The sequence below is a fragment of the Mugil cephalus genome, chromosome 10 (genome assembly GCF_022458985.1).
Source record: "Mugil cephalus isolate CIBA_MC_2020 chromosome 10, CIBA_Mcephalus_1.1, whole genome shotgun sequence".
Classification (NCBI taxonomy): domain Eukaryota; kingdom Metazoa; phylum Chordata; class Actinopteri; order Mugiliformes; family Mugilidae; genus Mugil; species Mugil cephalus.
The window spans coordinates 10,543,201-10,562,756 of record NC_061779.1 but is presented as its reverse complement, the minus strand read 5'-3'; the positions used below and the strand labels follow the sequence as shown (position 1 = coordinate 10,562,756).

Sequence of the window (19,556 nt, the reverse complement as noted above, 5' to 3'; positions counted from 1 at the left end):
AGCGGGAAAGACAAGGTGAGCTGCAGTAATTACGACACAGAAATAAGCTCTACCCCGAGGTCTGAGACCAAGACGAAGAGTAGTCTAACACAACCACCCGCAGAAGCAATCATGAAACAAGAGCACAGTCGCCACGCGGGCTAGCGCTGTAATCTGCTTGTGCAAAAAAAAAAAAAAGAAAGAAAGAAAATTTGTTCCATCTCTGGCACAGCGTCCTGAGGGCTTTCCTGTCTGATGACTAAGTAGAAGACACGGTGGTATTGTTTGTAATGCGGAGCAACTGGCGGAGAGATGCTCTGCGCTCCGATCTGTAACTCGCGTGTTTGCACTGTCTACGCACAAACAAAGGAGACGTGTCTGGTGACGACTCTTTCTATTAAGAAATCTAACGAAAAAGACCAAAGCAAACAATTAAACGATCCGGCTGATGTGTACGGTTGATAATTATGACGATGTGCATTTAACGCCATTAATGAGGAAGGAGATTCCACATGTCTGATAGACAGCAGAGATACCCGCTTCATGTTTTGGAGGTAAACATGACATATTTGTCAAGCAGAAAAGTCCACAGGGAACATCTTTAATTTGCCATTCAGCAGAACAACAGCTGCGTTTAAATCAGGAGTCTCCAACGTCTTTCAGGCAAAGGACCCCCAAACTGATGGGGAGATTAAGTAGGGACCCCCTACCTAATATGTGTTCTATATTAAACTCAGCCTATTGTTATTCATAAATATACATTAGGATTATCATTTTGCATTCAGTATTAAGTTATTCAATGATAGACAGGTTCTTATTCTTTTTTTTTTATTTAATTCAAATACTATATGTGCAACAGTAGGATAGGATTCATGTTAATGTCTATTTGAAGAAATTCTAATTTGTGGGGGAAAATTAAAAAAAAAAAAAAAATGAAAAAGTCTAATCAATGAAAGATTTTGTGACCCCCCTGCAGTACCCCCTGGGACCCTCTAGGGGTGAGACTTCACTTTGAGGAAGATGGACTTCAAATGAACTGGTCGCATGACCCAATGCATCATCTCCAGTGACATTGGTGATGGGGAAATTCTTTTGCGATACCCTTTTATACCGATACGTCTGAAAAAACACCTCATTAGAGCATAAAAGCGTTTTAACGATATCTGAGAGTTTTTTTTCTCAAAATGTAGGTGTTTCCATTCCACATTTTTATTGCGATATTCAGGTTTTGAGCATTTATCTGGGTAATGGAAACGTAGCAAGTGTTATATTCAGCTACTGGGAAATGTATTTACATTTACGAGAGACATAATAATAATAATACTTACTAAAAAATTCAGTGCACTAGTCAAAAAGAATGCACTCTTATTTACCAGTTCTAGACTAAATCCCTCTTTATGATTTGCCATTATGTTCGGTTTGTGGTTGTAACTCAATTGTATGACCATTTCGGAGGATGGTGTTGTAAACCTGCACTGAATCAGACACAAACATGTTTTGTCATTCAGCCGAGCCCGCTGAAGAAAACGGGGTTGTTAAGATAATAGTGTCAGTGCAACGCAATGCAATTAAATGAAATGACCAAAATAATAAGACACGCTGAATATTCCAACCTTCATGAAAGTAAAATTGAGTTAATTCATAGATTCATATTAGAATGTTTTTGTTTCCACTAGTGTACCCAATGAACTGGCAGGCGAGTGTGCATGACTAAAATAACACTCACTTTATGAGTAAAATGTGACTTCCAAAGGGTTGAACAGCTGCAGGTCGGATTCCTTCACAGACTCCGAACAAGATGTAATTAGATTGCATATAAAAGCATTATTTGAAATATGAAACACAACTTAGCAAACAAGCATATGCCGGATCCCAGCGGTACGCCGTGAGACGCAGCATATGCTGCAGTCACAGTGGTAGGTCAGTGATAAACAGCACGCCGCACGATTGACTTCGACTTCGCTATAAACTCCCCGGTAAATAATATAGTCGCATAATACGGCACGTACGCCTGGTTAAGATGTATGTGCTCTAAAATTCTCCTGCATCTCAATGACTCAATGCTAGAGAGCATTTGAGTCATCGCCATCCGCGTCACGGTGAGATGTTTCAAAAGCATGCAACCCAGGAAAAGACAAGAGGGGCTTATTTTATTTAAAGTCCATTTGCATTTCCGTCATGATCAGTAAAGACGGAAATTAAATTGATATTTAAACATTTACTACAGCACCCGCTAAAATAGGTCACCGGCATCAGATTTGCCGACTGATGTGACACTCTGAGTGCCAGCTGAAAATCTAGGGGCTAAAATTTGGGTCAGGCAAATTCTGAGCTCTAAAGTTTGCAGCTGGAAATCAAACCTCGGAAGCCGGCGAAAATAAGAAAACCCCTCTGTGCATTTCCCTCGGAAATGTTGTTTTTCTGGAGATTTATTTTGAGATATAAAGCGTGTAAAAGTTAGTGCTCGCAGCTCCTGCACTCTGTGCGATAAGTACAACATTTTTAAAATTTTCCCTCGCACCTTAAAATCTGACAAATCCGACCCGGTGGTAAAAAAAATCTAATCGCGAGGCACTCAAACTGTCCGGTCGGAGGGTTTTCTAGCTCCAGCTGTCTCCTGGTCCGGAAATTTGCGGAGGGATTTCACAATCGATGAGTTTTAGCATTATTTTAGAAAGCTTTAGAAAACAAAGGTTGGCTGCTCGTGTCCCGTGCGCCGCGTGTAGCGCGCGGTTACGCTTATGCTAAGCTAATCCAGTTGCAGGAGGATTGCACAGATGAGAGCTGACCCAAATACCAGCAGATAAATTAATAAATAAATTGCCTCATAAATGTATCATCCGCATTGATGACGGCTGTAGTTCTTTGTGCTAATTCTGAAGATCACTGTATTGCCCAGTTCCTATAAAAAAATAAATAAATACATAAAAAATAAAACTTTACAACAAAGGCTTGACATACAATTTTTCGATACAGCTCCGAAGACCATTAAAGCCTCATCAGTGAGGCAGACAAGGAACGTACCCCAACCATAAATCAGTGATTCCCAGCTATAGGTGTCAAGATTTCCCCAGGGGTTTGCAAGATAGCATTGAAGATGGATAGAAAGAGGAAATTCATTTATCCCTTGATTTTTTTTCCCCCCCCTTGTGAATTACTTGGCAAGTTTATTTTCGACAGACGTGTAAAAAAAAAAAAAAAAATGCAAGAATCTCTGCTAGAAATACTCTGTCGTGCTCTCCCACAGATACATTATTTCTTCCTGCTCACGCTGCGACTCACATTTAAACATTTACGTCGGTGGCGCCGAGCTGGGGTCGGGGTGGAGCGCCGCAGACACGCTCGGTAAGCCAGAAAATAGTGATGTGCTAATGTATTATCGGTCTCCCCGTGGAAATATCTGTTGACGATAACAAATTTAGATTATTACCGAGCGCATCAACGGCCTCACAGACCTAAAAATACAATAGGCTCAGAAAACAGGACAAAAGAGACGGGAGCGAGAGGCAGAGATATAGAGTCTCAAACCCCCCCCCACACCCAAAAACAAAAAATATTACATGCAGTACGTTGCCTTACACTGCAGTTTGTACAAAAGCAACAGCAGCCACCCCAAAACAAATCAATTCTTTCCCTCACAGAGGAGACGTGGGGTGTGGAGAGGCGATGACAAACAGTCCTAGCCCTGCATAATGGTACAAGCTTATGCAGCTGCCAATGTCATCTTGCCACTGTGTGATTATTCAAAGGGGATGGCGATAAGCGGCATGTTAGCACCATGGCGCAGAGGAAGAGAGACAATGGAGGTAATGCGAGATACAGTTGCCGGATTACGGAGAGGAAACAGTGTAACGAGCTCAACGTTCAGCGCCGACTAATCCAAATCCAACCATTACGATTTCATTGCTTCTCAAATCTGTTTTCTTTGAACCAGGTGAAGCATAGCCTCTTTTCTTTCTTCTTGCCTCCCCGGGTTCAGATGGTGTCCCCCGCGATTATACAAAACGCACTTAAATAAACACACAGGAGCACAGCACCACTCAGTCGCTTTCGCTTTGTTACCGTTTTGGCGATGGTCATGCTTCTGCCTGAGGTTCGCTCAGCTCTTTTTTGTTTTCGCCGCGTGGGCGGATACGGGTAACCCAGGGACAAGCTGCCGCTCCGCAGCCAGGAAACCCGCTGCCCTCAATTGCGGGAGGTTCAAGTGCCGCGTTAACTTGAACCGCCGACATCGAAACCGAGATCAACCTGCGAGATGGAATTTCCTTTGTCCGAAATGTTTTCATATTAGATAAGACTTTATCTCGGCGGCTCTACTGTCAGGGCTACCGTCTTTAGATGCGCTCTCTGTTTCTTATTTGATAAAAACGCTTTGGCGACGTCCATCTTTCTGATGAATTGCGGCCCCTGCCAGATGCCTTTTTTGGGAACACAACAGTTTATTCTGCATTTTTTCCCTCTGACTCCTGATCTAAAATCCCATTAAATCCTCCTCCGTAGTGGTGACAGAAATCCTTGCCTCTTGTGGCTGCCCGTACCACATTCCGTTCGTGGCAGATTTTTTAAAAAATCTCAAACGAAAACCCCGTGCTCATTTGGGAGCATTCTCGCAGCATTCTCGACCGCGCGCAGCTTTGAACCCGGCTCCTTTCAGACTTGTTAACGTCCGTCCGGCTCGACCCCTTGAAACCCGCGCACTCGGCGAACGTCACCGCGTCTCACTAATGATGTCTCGGGGCCACGATGCATGTCGGGGCAAATCGAGGCTTTGCTCATCCGGCCTGACTTGGACTCGGGGAAAGCCGGAGAGCATTTCTTGAGCTTGGTGGATCTACCTTGCAACAAACAGCACACGACTCCCCTCACTTTAAAACTGTCCCCTTCGGCCAGGCACCACTTCAACATGCTTTTAAAACAGCAAAACGTGGCAGCAGTGTTTTGAGTTCAGTGACACATGTTATAACATGCGCAGTTATGCTGCCGCTGCTGCTTGTAGAAAGGAAATCTAGAACAGTTTGGACGAGATTTCAGCTGGGAATTAAGTGAAGGTAACAGGAGTGGACTGATTTTTTATTTTTTTTTAAAACAAAGCACCACATATTTCACATTTAACAGATCTTGCTATGCAAACAAACTTCTTTTTACTTGGTTTTTGCCACAGACAATTCTAATTCTAACGCAATCAGAAACGTTTATGTAATTGAAAAACAACCGAAATGTCTGTTTTCAGAAATCAGTGTTTCTACACTTCTTACACTGTCAACCAAACGGTTTTGTTGACCCGTGACATTTTTCACACTCCGGCCCAAAAATCATTTCCTCCCTCGGCAGCACAGGTATAAATAAAAACAGGAAAGCGAGAGCAAACAGCTCGGAAAAGGTCTGATGCTCTTGCCTCCACAAACAAACTGACAAAATTGCACCTGAAAAGCTTTGTTTTCTGCTTCTCTTTTTGTGCATTGCTTATTGCATATTAAAACACAAATAAAGGCGTTCCTGATAGAGAATAAAATTACATTTTTAATAAGTTTGTGGCATTATCAAATCTCCTGTTGCCTTCCTTGAAAAAGGACAGCAATAATATGTAAATGTAACACTAATTACCATTTTTATGCACATGGAAATGCTTTTTTTTTTGTTTTTTTTAAAGATTATATCTGTTGTTTACTCAAGCACTGTCTTCTCTTTGGTCGTGCACTGGAAATGCTTGGTTCGTTGTGATAAAAGTGCGATGTTTTTAAGGTGAAACAATGCAAAGAGTGTTATTCAACATAAATAACATTTTTTTTCCCTCGACAGTCCATCAACCTTTCTAAAAAAAAGAAAAGAACGATTTGTCTCGTCTCGCCTCCACTGTGATTTACATAATCATTATCTATTGTAGATACAGTATGTATGAGAAAATTCTCTCCTTATTGAAGAGATAAAATCCATACAGGCTGTATCAACTGATTGGTGGATACCAGCAGATTTTCCTCTTGACAGGACAGATACAGTATGGATATACCGCAGGTCTGGTAACACGAGAGTGATTATTTCATAATCCCTGTGAAGAAAACTTTTCCTCCCTCCATCTGGCACGCGCAGAAATTTCCGGTGTAAATCGGTCGTCGGTTTTGCGCAAATTAAAAACCAGATGTCGTACCTGGGACGCCGTGCGGGAGTTTAAAAATTAACCTCTCTTGTTGCCGTGAGACCAAATAATACATTTTTTAAAAAGACTGGACAAAAACAAGGCCAGTCCAGCTGCTGGTTGGGAGCATTTATTGTGCATATTTACGGCTTTGCGGCACCTCGGTTCGGGTCAGCGGGACAGATGGAGGGACGAGCGTGGACTGCAGAATAGAGTTTGACAAGCTGTCATTGCTGCTGGCACCCCTTTATCTCTTGCGATATACGCTCCGCGTGTGTAATCCAATCTGTCTTTTGGCCTTTTGTTGCCAACATGGAGTGCGACAATGAGCTGCGCGAGAGCTGACAACAAGTCTTACCTGTGGTTCTTTTTCTAGTCTGATGTGCATCCCCTCGTGGCCAGACAAAGACCTCTTCTCCACAGCGCGGTGACTGAAGTGATAATAATCTCCAAAAACCTGCACAGAAACAAAGGAGAAAGGCAATGAGTTCACCTGCAGCAACAGGGGGGGGGGGGGGGGCCCGACAACAGCCCGTGCTCAGCAAAGCATTCACGTGCACACAAGCGAATGTGCAGACAGCGTTCATCCTAAAAAGCGCTAGACGCAGACGCGTCCGTTTGGACGGCGGATACGTCCGCATTCAAAAATAAATGAGAAACTCGGCCGGTTTCTCTTGAAAAATATTACCGATAAATAATACATCCTACGAATCCTTTGCCGCGCTTCCGCCAGAAGTCCCTCTATAGAGAGAAGGAACCTTTGGAGATTTCTAGTCCGTGGGGTCCTCGTGGGGTGGAAACACTGCAGAGGCACATATTAAGTTCCGAGGAAATTATGGGGTGGGCTGAGGAAGCACTAGTCGAAGGCTGCAGCACAATATTTGCGACTGCTCGAGTACTTTCAGGGTTTCCTCTAATGGCCCATATCCGCATTAACTCATACAATCTGTTTGCTTACTCTAAGTATAGCTTTTTCAGTGTTATGAATTTGCTTTGCTGCTTTGCTCTGTTTTTTTTTTTTTTTTTCTGAACTGAACGACCCCGTTTGCAAGGCAGTAAACCACGGCTTGAATGTCCTCCGCCGGGTATCGCACGGACACCTTTCCCTCTGTTTATACGCCCGTTATCACCCTCATCTCACAGCGTTTCACCGAGTAAATCCCAGGGAAACGCGGCTCTGCCCGCAAAAGAGCCGTCAGATCCGCCTGACATTTGCACATTTGCATGTACCCGAAACAAAGATCCGTCTTTGTCATTGTTATTTAAAAACGGGTGTTAAAACTTCACTGTCGGGCACCTGTTGGGCGAGCACGTGAGCACGCACCAGAATCGTGTCGAAAAATGAAAAGGTGACGTGTCAACGCCACGCAGCAACGCGGCTGACGAAGCCCGGAGTAGCGGGAAGCAAGCCTGGACGAGGGGCGAAGAAACGTCAGCTCCCTGCAGGGCGGAAAAAAACGTCAGGCAGCCGCAGAAATTCACCTTCATAAAGACTGCAAATGGACACCGGCCATTGAAAGACGAACAGACGCATCCATTATAGATGGAGTCACTTCAGAGCTATTTTGAAGCGCTCCTCGCACCGCTGTCACTTTCTCCACTCGCACGTCGTGCTCGTAAAAGAGCTTTTAAGGACAAGTAATTAGGTGGCAGCTGTCACCAAACCGGACCCGAAACCTCGGGGTGTTCATTCTTTTTTAATCGCAAGTGTCACGCGGAGGAACCTGAGCGTCCCCCCTCGACACGCTGACCCGGGAGCGAGAGTCTAATTAATGAGGACGTCCAGAGGGTGGTGTGAGACAGAAGGGCGAAAAATAACCAAAACAAAAGGAGGAGGAGGAGGAGGAGGAGGAGGAGGAAGGTGAGTGAGGAAGAGCCCGGCCCAGTCACATTTCACATGGGTGGTCGCCGGAGAGTGGCCTCTGTTTGAAGAGGAAGCATCGCAATCTGTACCGTGGCGTCGCTGGGGACCGGCTCACCTTCACGAGCCCAGTGGAGCGGAGGAAGAGAAAGGGGAGGAAGAGGAAGAGGGGGGGGGTGGCGGTGACGGTGAAGAGAAGGGAGGAGGGAGACGCAGGGTTTGACAGGGCGAACAGGCAGGATGGATGCGTGCGAGGAGGGAGAAGAGCAGACGCAGCAGGATGGAAGGCTCTCCTGGGGCTGCGGGCTGAATCTGCAGGCAGGCTGTCTGCAGGCCGACCAGACTGGAGGCTGGAGCTCGGAGGACTAGTCTGGCAACCCTGACACGGAGATGCCAGCTTAGGCCCCGCGATGCGACTCCATTTTTCAAATATTTGTAATTAAGACTCGATTTTATATCGCTCGCTGTGATAATTTCCCCATAATGTGAGAGAAGATCTGGTTTAAATTACTCAGTGTTACACAAAAATGACGCCACCCCCCTCCAGTGCATGCAATTACGGGTGGAGAGCTGATGAATACGGCAGCTTTAGCGAGGAGACAGCTTAACAGAATGGCAACCTGGCGACCATGAAATGAATAAAAATGTGGCGAATTACGGGAAAACGGAAGAGATTTCTTTACTGATCTAAACAGACACAGGCAAAATAGCTTAAGTCGCACCGTTCCTGCTAATTAGCGCTGAACCTCTGGAAAGGTGGATTAATAAAACACAATAATCCCCTTGGAGGCATCGTGTTGTGGTCCTCAGTCATCATTATATTAGACAATCAGCGAGTGACCTTACAACGTCCGGTCTCAAACACACCGGCGCAAAAAAAAAAAAAAAAAGAAAAGAAAAAAGCTTTTGAATCACGCAAGATTGAGATGCGATGAAACACGTGACCCAAGGAATTAATGAGACCCACTTTCAAAATGATTGCAATAGGGCAGAAAGCTAATTTGCGTTGCGCCGGGGCGGCTGTTCTGTGGGACAAACCTATTTCCTAGAGTGCTGATGTCCTCATTTAGTCCAAGGGTGTACGGGGTCTTGGGAAATTGAGATGGAGACTGAAATGTTTGTGTAGCTACTCATAAGTGGGACCGGCCGCACCTCTCCAAAGCCTGAACTAGACCGAATCGTAGTGTGTGTGTGTGTGTGTGTGTGTGCATGTGGGAGATAATAATTGAGAGCACTGTAGGTCATTAGTCACCCTGCCTCTATGCTCTGAGTCTGCATTAGAAGCCCACTGCCCTTTACACTCTGCACTGGGCACTGCCAGAAGTTGCTGTCTCATGCGTTTCTTACAGTAGCTATTATAACCCCCCCCATTTCAATCTGGTCCGTACATTAATGTAGCCCTGAACAAAATAATATTCAAAATAACTCAAGGAACTAAGGCCACAACTAATAGCAATTTTCTAAGTAATCTACCAATTATTTTGTCAATTAATTAGCGGTTTGTCGACTAATATGTGGTGAAAGTCGAGTGGAAAGTAATGCTTTGCAGCAATGAAACCTACATTCTTGACCTGAATACATATTGTGGCATTTCACACAAAAGAAGCTGCTTTTCTGCAAGGTAACTGAAGCTTGAACACTGACTACAACTGCCGCCCATGTCTGCACCTTGAACGCCGTCGGTCTGACACTTACAATGCATTATATCAACCGTACGCGCTCACCCATCCAAATAAGTGAATTCAGGTGCTCCAGTCACTTCCACGGCCACAGGTGTATAAAATCAAGCACCTGCGTACTGGTTCTTCGACAAACATTTGCGAAAGAGGAGCTGAGTGAATTCCAGTGCGGTGCTGCGATAGGATGCCACCTGTGCCGCAAGTCCAGCGATGCCCTTGCTACTAAATATTCCACAGTCAACTCAGTCAGTGGCGTCATAACAAAGCGGAAGCGATTGGGAACGACAGCAGCTCAGGTAAAATGACAGAGCGGAGTCGGTGGGTGCTGAGGAGCATAGTTAACTTTCTGCAGAGTCAATCGGAGACCTCCAAACTTCACGTGGCCTTCAGATTAGCTCAAGAACAGTGTGCAGAGAGCTTCGTGGGATGGGTTTCCATGGCCGAGCAGCCGCATCCAAGCCATACATCACCAAGTGGACTGCAAAGCGTGGGAGGCAGCGTTGTGCAGAACGCCCTCACTGGACTTTAGAATCAATCAAGCTTCTCCATCTGGCTATCCGATGGACAAATCTGAGTATGGAGGTTGCCAGGAGAACGGTACTTGTCTGACTGTATTGTGTCAAGTTTGAAGTTTAGGTTAGGGATTATGGTGCAAGGTTGTCTTTAAGGAGTTGGGCTTGTCCCGCTTAGTTCTAACTTTGTGGGAACAGTATTCAGTCTTGTTGGGTCATCACCACGATATGCTGTAATCATTTTGCACAAAAAACAATATATTTAAATCAAAAATAAGGAATGCGACATTATAGGATGTTTATCTAAGTTGACAAAAGATACTGGTACAGGTATAGTTTGCAGTGTGATACCAAAAAAATTTCGGAAATATATAATATATATCTCATGTTTGCTCTGTGGGTGAACAGTGAGATGTGAGGGAATATGTAAGGCATGCCCGGAGGTTCCCATCTGGTCAAAACCAAAACTACCCACCACACTGGACCTCTGCATCCTTCTGAAACATTTCATCAAAATAAGACAACATGGCTGGTCAGCAAGAAGGCTGAACTCTTTAAAATGTGTAAAATAACAGCATATTTATGTATATATATTTTTATATTAGAATTTTGTATATAAAAAAAAATAAAAAAAAGTTACAAAAAACAGACACAGAAAAAAGACAAAGAAGAAACAGCAAACAAAACAAAAACAAAACAGGGCAGATTTAAAAAATGCATCACTGACACTAGAGTCTTAGCACAAGTACTGAACAGAGATAGTAAAGGTGGATGACACTCTATGAACTCCCTTGCTGGTCAAGAACAGAGTTATATTTATCAAGGCCATATATCCGAAAATCTATTAAGATTGTCCATCATGCTATATCTGACCTTTTCCATATACAATATACCATAATATAATATAATTTATATAATATACCATGAGCTCACTCAACCAGAACTTAAACTGAGGTACAGTATCTGACAGTATATCAAATGTGAATGAAAGATTCCAAAATTAAAATAGAGTTTTAACAAAATCGGGTAAATTTAAAAACAACAACAAAAAAAACAGAATGGATTTATCAATGTATGAAGTTGTAAAGAAAATAAAACTCTCATTACTCTTTTTTTAAACATGATAAAAGAAGCGTGATAATGTCATTTTATCCTCTCTCCGAAAGACGCGAGCTCCACGGCTATCGACAACTTAAGCTCACATTTCACAGTCTTCATGTTTCTCATCCACTGAGTCCAGAATTTTACTGAGAATCGCCCCATTTCAATAGTTACTATTTTTCAGAATTTGCAGCTACAACCCGAAAAAACCAGAAAGAAAAAAACAAAAAAAAAAAAACAGCATGAATCTTTGGGGATCTATTTCTCACTGGCTCAGATCAGCCCAGGCGACAGAAGAAATGTCCATTCTTATTCAAACCCCTTTTTCCCTCCGCTTTAAAGAGCATATATTGATATTTTTATGATGGAGGCAGTAACTTCCACTGCCTGCTCAGCAGAAAAAAAAAAAAAGCAGAGAGAAAGAGTAACTAGCTGGTAAATAGAGTGGAGCATTCAGCAATTAGAGAGCCACATATTTCCCTCAGGAGCCGGTCAGGACACGAGAAAACCGAGCGAACCCAACGGATGTTTGATTTGGACCTGAAGAGTGGACAGAAGCATGATTCCCAGCTCTTCGAAGCTCTGTGACTGCACAGCAGCTCCGCAGAATAAAAGCGATATTTCAGAAATTTCAATGAAACACAATCGCACTTCGTATGTGTTTGCACTGCGAAGTCCCATCTCACGATATCCCATAATTCTCTTAAAATCTCATCACACACGACTTTGAGGAGGATGGTCACATGACTCCCTGCCTCATCTCCATTGAACAAGTGTTTCCATTGCACTGCTGCGACACACTTTTATACTGATATAAGAGCGTAAAAGTATTTTAGCAATATTTGAGCATTTTTTTGAAATGTAGATGTTTTATCCTTTATTGCAGGTTTTACTTATTTAATAACTGCTGAACAGTATTTCTTTGGTATAATACATCTAACGTATGTATACTGTCAGAAGCTTAATTTTAAACTAATTTCTTAACTCAGTATGCTGCTTACAACTATTAAGAAATGCTCATTTTATCTTCACACCTTAAATGTTTGGCTTATCTCCGTTAATGTTAAAAGAGCCTGAACATCGGGGCCAATGTACTTAGAAATCACTCCCTGAAATACAGACTTGTTGTGAGGAACGTAGATGTAAAATACTAAAAGTCCCCATGTCCCGATGGGACGGTCGTCTCTCGTGGCGGATTTAGCGAGAGTGCATCCGCAAGCCAGGGCAGATCTGTGATATTATGTTAATTTGCATTCAGCATGGAAAAATATTCCTCTGTGTCGGCCACCTCGGTTGGAACCTCCCGCAACAGCCAAATAAAAATGGCTCGTTTTTTTAAAAAGACATTATTTATGAACGGAGATTTGTCCAAATTGGGTTCTTCTGATGGGAATGTCAAGTATTTGAAGCCTGCAATTTGAGCAACTTTGAACTTACAAGGATGTGCAATGGTGTGATACAGACAGATGTGGGAGTCTACTCTTGCCTGAGTTTGAGTGCTCCTGACATCGAAAATCGCTTATCAAAACCTTTCCGTGAGTCTTTGAGTCACGTGGAGCATCAAAGGAACGTCAACAAGTTGCTCTTGTTTTTTTACAATCCTCACCACGTCCTTGTTTTTACTTCGGATTTTTAGCCCTCTAATGATCCCGAACGTATTTTCTTTACCCATGACTCACTGTTGGGCAATAAAAGTTAAAAGATGACGTTTAGTGCAGGATGTTCCACATCAGAGGTCACAGTATTTTTCTACACTCCACCAGGGGGTTTCAGCAATCTGCTGATGCCATCACCCTGGAGGGGGGGGGTTGCTAAGGCTTCAATGTCATGGTGTGCCCCCCCACATCCCATATTGTGCCGTGTCCCGTCCTGGTCCGCGCTACGGTGGCTGCCTTGCTCTCTCGCCACCTCCAGCTACAAGTCAATATTGGCCGGAGGGGATTGGCTTCAGATCGGTGGTGCTGAAAAGAAAAATGTAGCAAGCTTCCGCTGGGCTGTAACCTAATGTTATTGTACATCGCAGTGTATGCGGATGCAAGTGTTAAGGCATCTCTCCGATGCTACAAACTGATTTGAAGCGGGGTGATTCCCCCCCCCCTCATCAAACTACTGAGGGCAAAGCGCGTGTGAATTTTGTTTCGTCTGAGGTCTATTCAAACGATGGAAAATGGTGACGGGAAAGGCGCACAATAAAATCTAATTTTTCGTATCACCAATCTGTAATTCTGCAGAGAGGCTCAAAACAATTCCACATTCAGAGAGGCGGTAGGGCACAAACTGAGAATGAGAATGTGGATTCCAGTTGTCTTATGCTATAAGGCATGTGTATGTTGGTATGCATTCGGCATGGGGACTGAATACAAATACTGAATATCCAGCCTGGGAGCTTAAAGATCCACTAAGCTGATATTGACTGTGACACAGTTTCACATTAAGTGTATCCCCTTAAGCTTTGGGAAAGTGCAGAGAGGCAAATCGACCTTATTGGAATGGGTGTCAATCAAACTTATCTTTCAAAGGAAAACAGTGTCGTCAGCGGTTGATTAGAGTCACAACAGCATTAACAGTAATTATCTCTCAACACATAATTCACAACCGCTAATACCATATACAGTTTGCTGAAATTAATGGAAAATGCTTCAGTATGCACATAAGTGCTTCTGCTCCTTTGTACTGTAGGAAGCCACTCAGGGGCAGCTTCTATTTCACATCTGAGATAGAAACGTCAGTGGCACAGCAGAGCTCATTGATTGCCACGCATTCCTTCCTCCCCTCTCGCTTTCCCTCTTTTTTTTTAATTTCGCCTTTCATTTCATTTCCGTTCCTTACCCAAAACCTTACGCAAAACCCTACAGGAAGGGGCGCTTTCTTTGTTGCCTGCTGTTTACACAAACAGCAAGGGCGCCGTTGTGCGTCGGCGCGGTGTGAAAATTGTCCCGAGGTTGTTAAAACAGTCGCGCCGGCCGACGTCCACCGAGCCACCGGGCTGCCATCTTTTTTTTGGACTAATTACGGCGGGAACTCTGGGGTTTCCGCTTAGTGGGAAAAGCTCATTATTTTACTCTGAAATGGGAGCTAATTGAGTGTTTTCAAATGAAGAGTAATTATTTGTTTGCGTCTTAGCTCTGATTCTGAGCGTCGCCCGTCTCGATCCTAATAGTGCGGATGAAAATCCACCATCTAACAAAAATGTTTGCCAGCAGTGTCCCTCCAGTAGTCACGGGGGGGAGAAAAAAAAAAATAATGAAACAAGGCAAAGGCGGCGTGAACCAATATGTGCTACTGAACACTTGTTCTTCAATGTGAATAAAGAGCTGTGGCAGAGGGGGGAAAAAAAAACAAAAAAAACGCAAAGACCTTGAAGGAACAGAGATGCTAAATCATTGTGCGTCCAGCTAAGCCTATTCTTATTCTTGGTGAGTTGCGCATAGTGGAATATGAAAGGAAGGAGAGAAATGAAAGTTAAACAGGAGAAGAAATGCATCATACAAGGACAGATCAATTCAGAAGGCGGAAGAATAAGAAATGCCTACGAAAGGCGCGTTGCTCTAAGAGAGCAGATACACAGAGTTCAGACCTTTAGGGTAATATTACCATATGACTAAACTTACACAGCTGTGGCTCTGTAACTACTGCTTTGAAATCTCGATCAATGATAGTATCACCCCCTGGGATTTCCATATCTGAATAAATCTGAATCTGCACCATGTCTTAACCCACACAGAAATTAGACCAGAAAATGAAAATTTGCCGCAGACGTTTAAAAAAAAAAAAAAAAAAAAACTGTAGGAAAAGTAGAATTCCTGACGTAGCTTATCGCCGTGCTGTGATTTTTCAGAGAGCAGATAAGGGACAGAGCAGGGACAGGGAAGGGAGAGACACACACACACACACACACACACAACCCAGGGCTGTATCATCACTCAGCCAAACCTCGCTGAGAACGGCACGGATACATCTCCAACTCACACGAACACGTTGGTGTTCAAAGTAAATGCACACATGTGAAGGAAGGACACGAGCACCAAAGATTCTGAGCTATGGCCTTAAGAATGGGAGCGAGATAAAAAGAGCTTTTGGTGAGGGAGTGCGTGCATGTGTATATATATATATATATATAATATTTCAAATCACTCCCTGCCTTTTTAATTTGAGATCTATTCCTCCGAGGTGATTCTCGAGTCTCAAATCCCTTGTCTTGGTAGCAGCAATGTGCTAACAAAATTAGTACACTCGCAACCCCAACTGTGCTTTCCCAGAGTGTGTAATATTCATGTAGCCGAGAGAGAGTTGAATCCATTACTCTTTGCGAGGGGTCTCATCTTGAGGTGGTAATCCGTAATCATACAGTTAACCTGCCCCGGAATTACAGAGCAATGATCTGACAAGCCCATGGGTGAAGGGAGCTCGGCATCACTCCATGAAATGCTGCTGTCACCATTCGTTGAGCAAGAAATAGAGACGGAGAACAAAAGAGAGCGACACGGACTAGAGGGAGAAACAGAGAGGAGATGAGGGAAAAACTAATACAAGTTCAGATACATTGGTAAACAAAAGTCTCTGCTGAAGCTGGGGCCACCGGGGGCCTCTTCCGTTTGCCACGGGGGGTGGGGGGTTGGGTGGGGGGGGAAGCAGGAGAGGATGTTGCGATACACGAACACGACTTCGGCGGAAAGCAGAGGGCCGAGATCAAACCGGGTTAATTTTTGAGCCGTGGGGGAACAGGATAGAGATGAACAGGCGCTCTGAACGGGGGGAACAGAGCGAGCGCTCCTTGGGTAGGAAGCGGCCATGGAAACAAATGTGTCACCGTGGTGAGTGAACAAAGGGCTCAGGCAATGAAGTACAGCATTATGCAAATAAAGAGAAAGGCCGAGAGAGTTGAAAAAAAAAAAAAAAAAAAAAAAAAAATGAAAACGCTTCATCACAAATGGACATCTTCAGAAATGCTGAGATTGTTGGAGTGTTTAGTATTCATAGTGTCGGGCTGCAAAAGAACAAACTGAGTGCTGTTGGCCTTTACTTTATGCCTGAAGGCGGCATGTCCCCTTGATTAACATGTCATAAAATTTTAAAAGCAATTTCCGAACGGAGGTGAACAGCGCACACAAGGCACACTTGACAATCTTGTGTAAAAATAAATAAATAAATAAAAAACAACATCACTTTCTCCCAGCTCAATTTATTTTGTGAGCGCCACCGAGTGCAGGTCCGCGACTTCGGTTCCGTCCTTTGTCCGCGGGGTCACGAAGGGGCACTCGTTCCCAAAGAATAAAAAAAACCTGCTACTTGTTAATAAATAAACTACAGTCCGTGAAAAATCAATGTGAAGAGCACTCACAGGGTTGTTATATTGATTCTTCATACACTCAGATCATTCAATCCATCAATGGATGCGAGAAGGGAGTCAGAAACACAGAGAGGCGCCGAGGGTGTACAGCAGCACTGATGGACTACTGAACAGGAAACGTGTGAAATGTCCTCCGACTGGTTTGTGCCCTTTACTTCAAGGGCTCGGGAAAATGGAAGCTGTCTGCGCCTTCTGACGTACAGCAAGGAGACGCGACAAGAGTCCATGAAAAAAGCCGAAACTTTAAAAGAATTCCCCGTAGACTCACACTGAGACACTCTCCGTGTCTGCCTTCCACTTTCTGTGCCCGATGAGGTCAGCGACAAAGACACCCCAGGCCTCCTCCGGCCGTCCCCTCCGGCTTCCTCCTCAAGCGGCGGCCTTCCACGGAGCGCCCGCGACTCCGCCAGGCTGGTGGATTATTCATCAGCCGAGTGTAATTCAGCCCACTGCTCTTTTCCATATCACCTGTGCTGCATTCACTGCCGCCTGAACAGCCTCTGTCAGACTCCAGGAACTGAAGTAAATAGGTTCCCACTTCCGCTTCCATTCAGCTCCGGCCACTTTAATCCCTTTACACTGTGTCTTTCGCTCACCCAACACCTCCTCCCGCGGTTCGGTCTATTAATACCGGCACGTGGAGCGCTCAAACGTGATCCCTCGCCCAAATTATCGGTGCCCTTCTACCTGCTCAATCAGGCTGCAGGTGAACACATTACAAACGAAAACACGCTTCCCCTCACCTGCACCACTTCAGCGTTTTGCAGCGGGTCAAAACACGCAGCAGGTTCCGTGTTGCGCCACTAATCCAGCAACATCTTGCAATTTCAGAGACAGGATTGTGTCGTCCCCATCTAGACGCTCAGGGTCAGTGGCTCTTCTTTTTGATTTTCAGGCACTCCTCAACTTCATCTGGTTGCAAAGGGAAAACGACTTCATGTTCACATAATGGAAAGACTCTCAGCTACACGGACTACATAAAGACCATTGTGTGGTTCATCTTTAAAAAGTACACGCGGCGAGCACAACTGTCAAGAGTTTTACAGCGGCGGCAGTCGTCGGCATTATCCACCGTTTCGAATAAGCGATTGTCGCGTATGACCTTTGTTACTGAAAACAAATAGCGCCGCGCGCAGAAACTGCGGCTTGGATTTGATTATGTCTAGAAATGTGAAATCGACGACGACAATCGTGAACCCTTTATACAATCTTCGTGCCACATTTGGGCTTCAGTGCATTCTCGCGTGGCTTTTCATCTCCCCACATAACAGCATTAGTTTGCAATAACAGTACATTATGTTAGGGATGCTGCTTTTAAGATAAGAACAGCTGAATATTTGGTCATAATTGTAATCAAAATTTCATACGCAAGCTGACAGTATATGATAATGGATTGTTTAGCACATCTCCATTTACAAAATGAGATGTTTTTATGTTCAATGCTCAGTAATAAAAGCCAGCGGCTGATTTTCTTTACCAGCAACAACAAACCTCTTTTTGAATATTATATCAAATAAGAAACACTTTTTAATATATTTTTTTTTGTCATTAACCAAATTAAGGCTTCTTCTGGGGCATCAGTGCTTAATGTTGTGTACACGCAACAGCTGTGCAAGAACTTTGCCTGAATGTAAATAAATCCGACGAAGCATTTCACTATTTTGTCGCCAGGAGCTACTGTACGTTACTGGATTTAGCTGGCAACTAATACAGATACTGATTTGCAGCCCATTTATGAGAGTTAGCAATGTGAAATGACAGCTCATTTTCTTCTTCGTTTATTCTGTTCATTCACTGCCACAGTTAACAGTGTTGCCTCGCAGGAAGACGGTGCCGTGTCGCAGCCTGCCAGACGGCTGAGGTCTTTCTGTGCGCAGATATGCAAAAATGTAAGCCGGGGCTCCAGACACCTCCTGACATTCTCAAGCACCATGTATGGGTATTAAAACTTTTTATAATATTAATATAACCGACGCAGCATTTGAGAATTTGGACAGAAAAGTAAATTTCGGCTTAAGCGGTTTAAAGGATTTCACCTAATGCAGTGTATCCAAGCCGAGAACTTAATGTGATGATGGCGAGATGTCTCAGCAACATCTCACACAACATCACCTCAACGATCACAGCAGCGACACTTAGGTCTATACCGCATACATGACCACACACTCGACACATATTAGGTGATTTTACTGCTTATAAATATCCTTCACAGTGGCCTAACTGATAAATAAAAAAGACTTATGACTCAAAACTGCTGCTCCTTCTGTTTCCCTCCCGAGACAGAACATGCAGTGGCCATGGAAGCAGGAGAGCGAGCAGACTGTACGAGTGGAGTGGGTTACTTTGCACATCCCTGAACAAGGCCTCGTTCAAATTCACTGAACATTAGAGCCCTTCCTTGAACCTCAAAAGCGCAGACAGCTGAGGACATCAAAACATCTCCAGAGTTTGAGAATTGGAGGATGGAAAACCGGAGCTCTGCATATCTTCACAACCGCCTGGAAATAACGCGCGTACGAGAGCTGGCTTTGTGCCCAAATCTGATGGGATGGTGAAGCGCTTTAAAGCAAATGGATTATTATGAGTCACGGCGCAAACACATCGGGAAAGCAAAAGGCAAGAGACATTCACATTCATCCATGCAAACACACATAAACAAGCCCTATTTTAAACCTGCCTTAACATCCTTGGCACCGCTGGCGTGACGGTAAATTACACATTTTCAACTGAAAGTAAGTGTCACGAAAAATAAAACTCACGGTTGTGTGTGCACAGGATTTTGTAAAGGAGCAGAGAACGCGGCAGTCGCGACGAAAATCGAGGTGACATTTGCCGCTTCCTTAAAGGGGAGTAAGAAATACCTAGCCGCAAGTGTCTGCATCGCGGACGTAGAGGTGTTCATTTATAGACGCGCTCATCCACATGCGAAATCCTCGACCTT

General features: G+C 44.1%; 1 protein-coding gene across 2 annotated transcripts in view; it reads right to left on the bottom strand.

The window, feature by feature from the left end:
• furinb (furin (paired basic amino acid cleaving enzyme) b) overlaps positions 1-19,556 on the bottom strand; it is a 78,907-nt gene that overhangs the window by 38,037 nt on the left and 21,314 nt on the right. For both annotated transcript variants that reach the window (XM_047595601.1, XM_047595600.1), the window contains exon 3: positions 6,471-6,569. In XM_047595601.1, the coding sequence (XP_047451557.1) occupies positions 6,471-6,569 (99 nt within the window). The remainder of the gene's footprint in view (positions 1-6,470; positions 6,570-19,556) is intronic.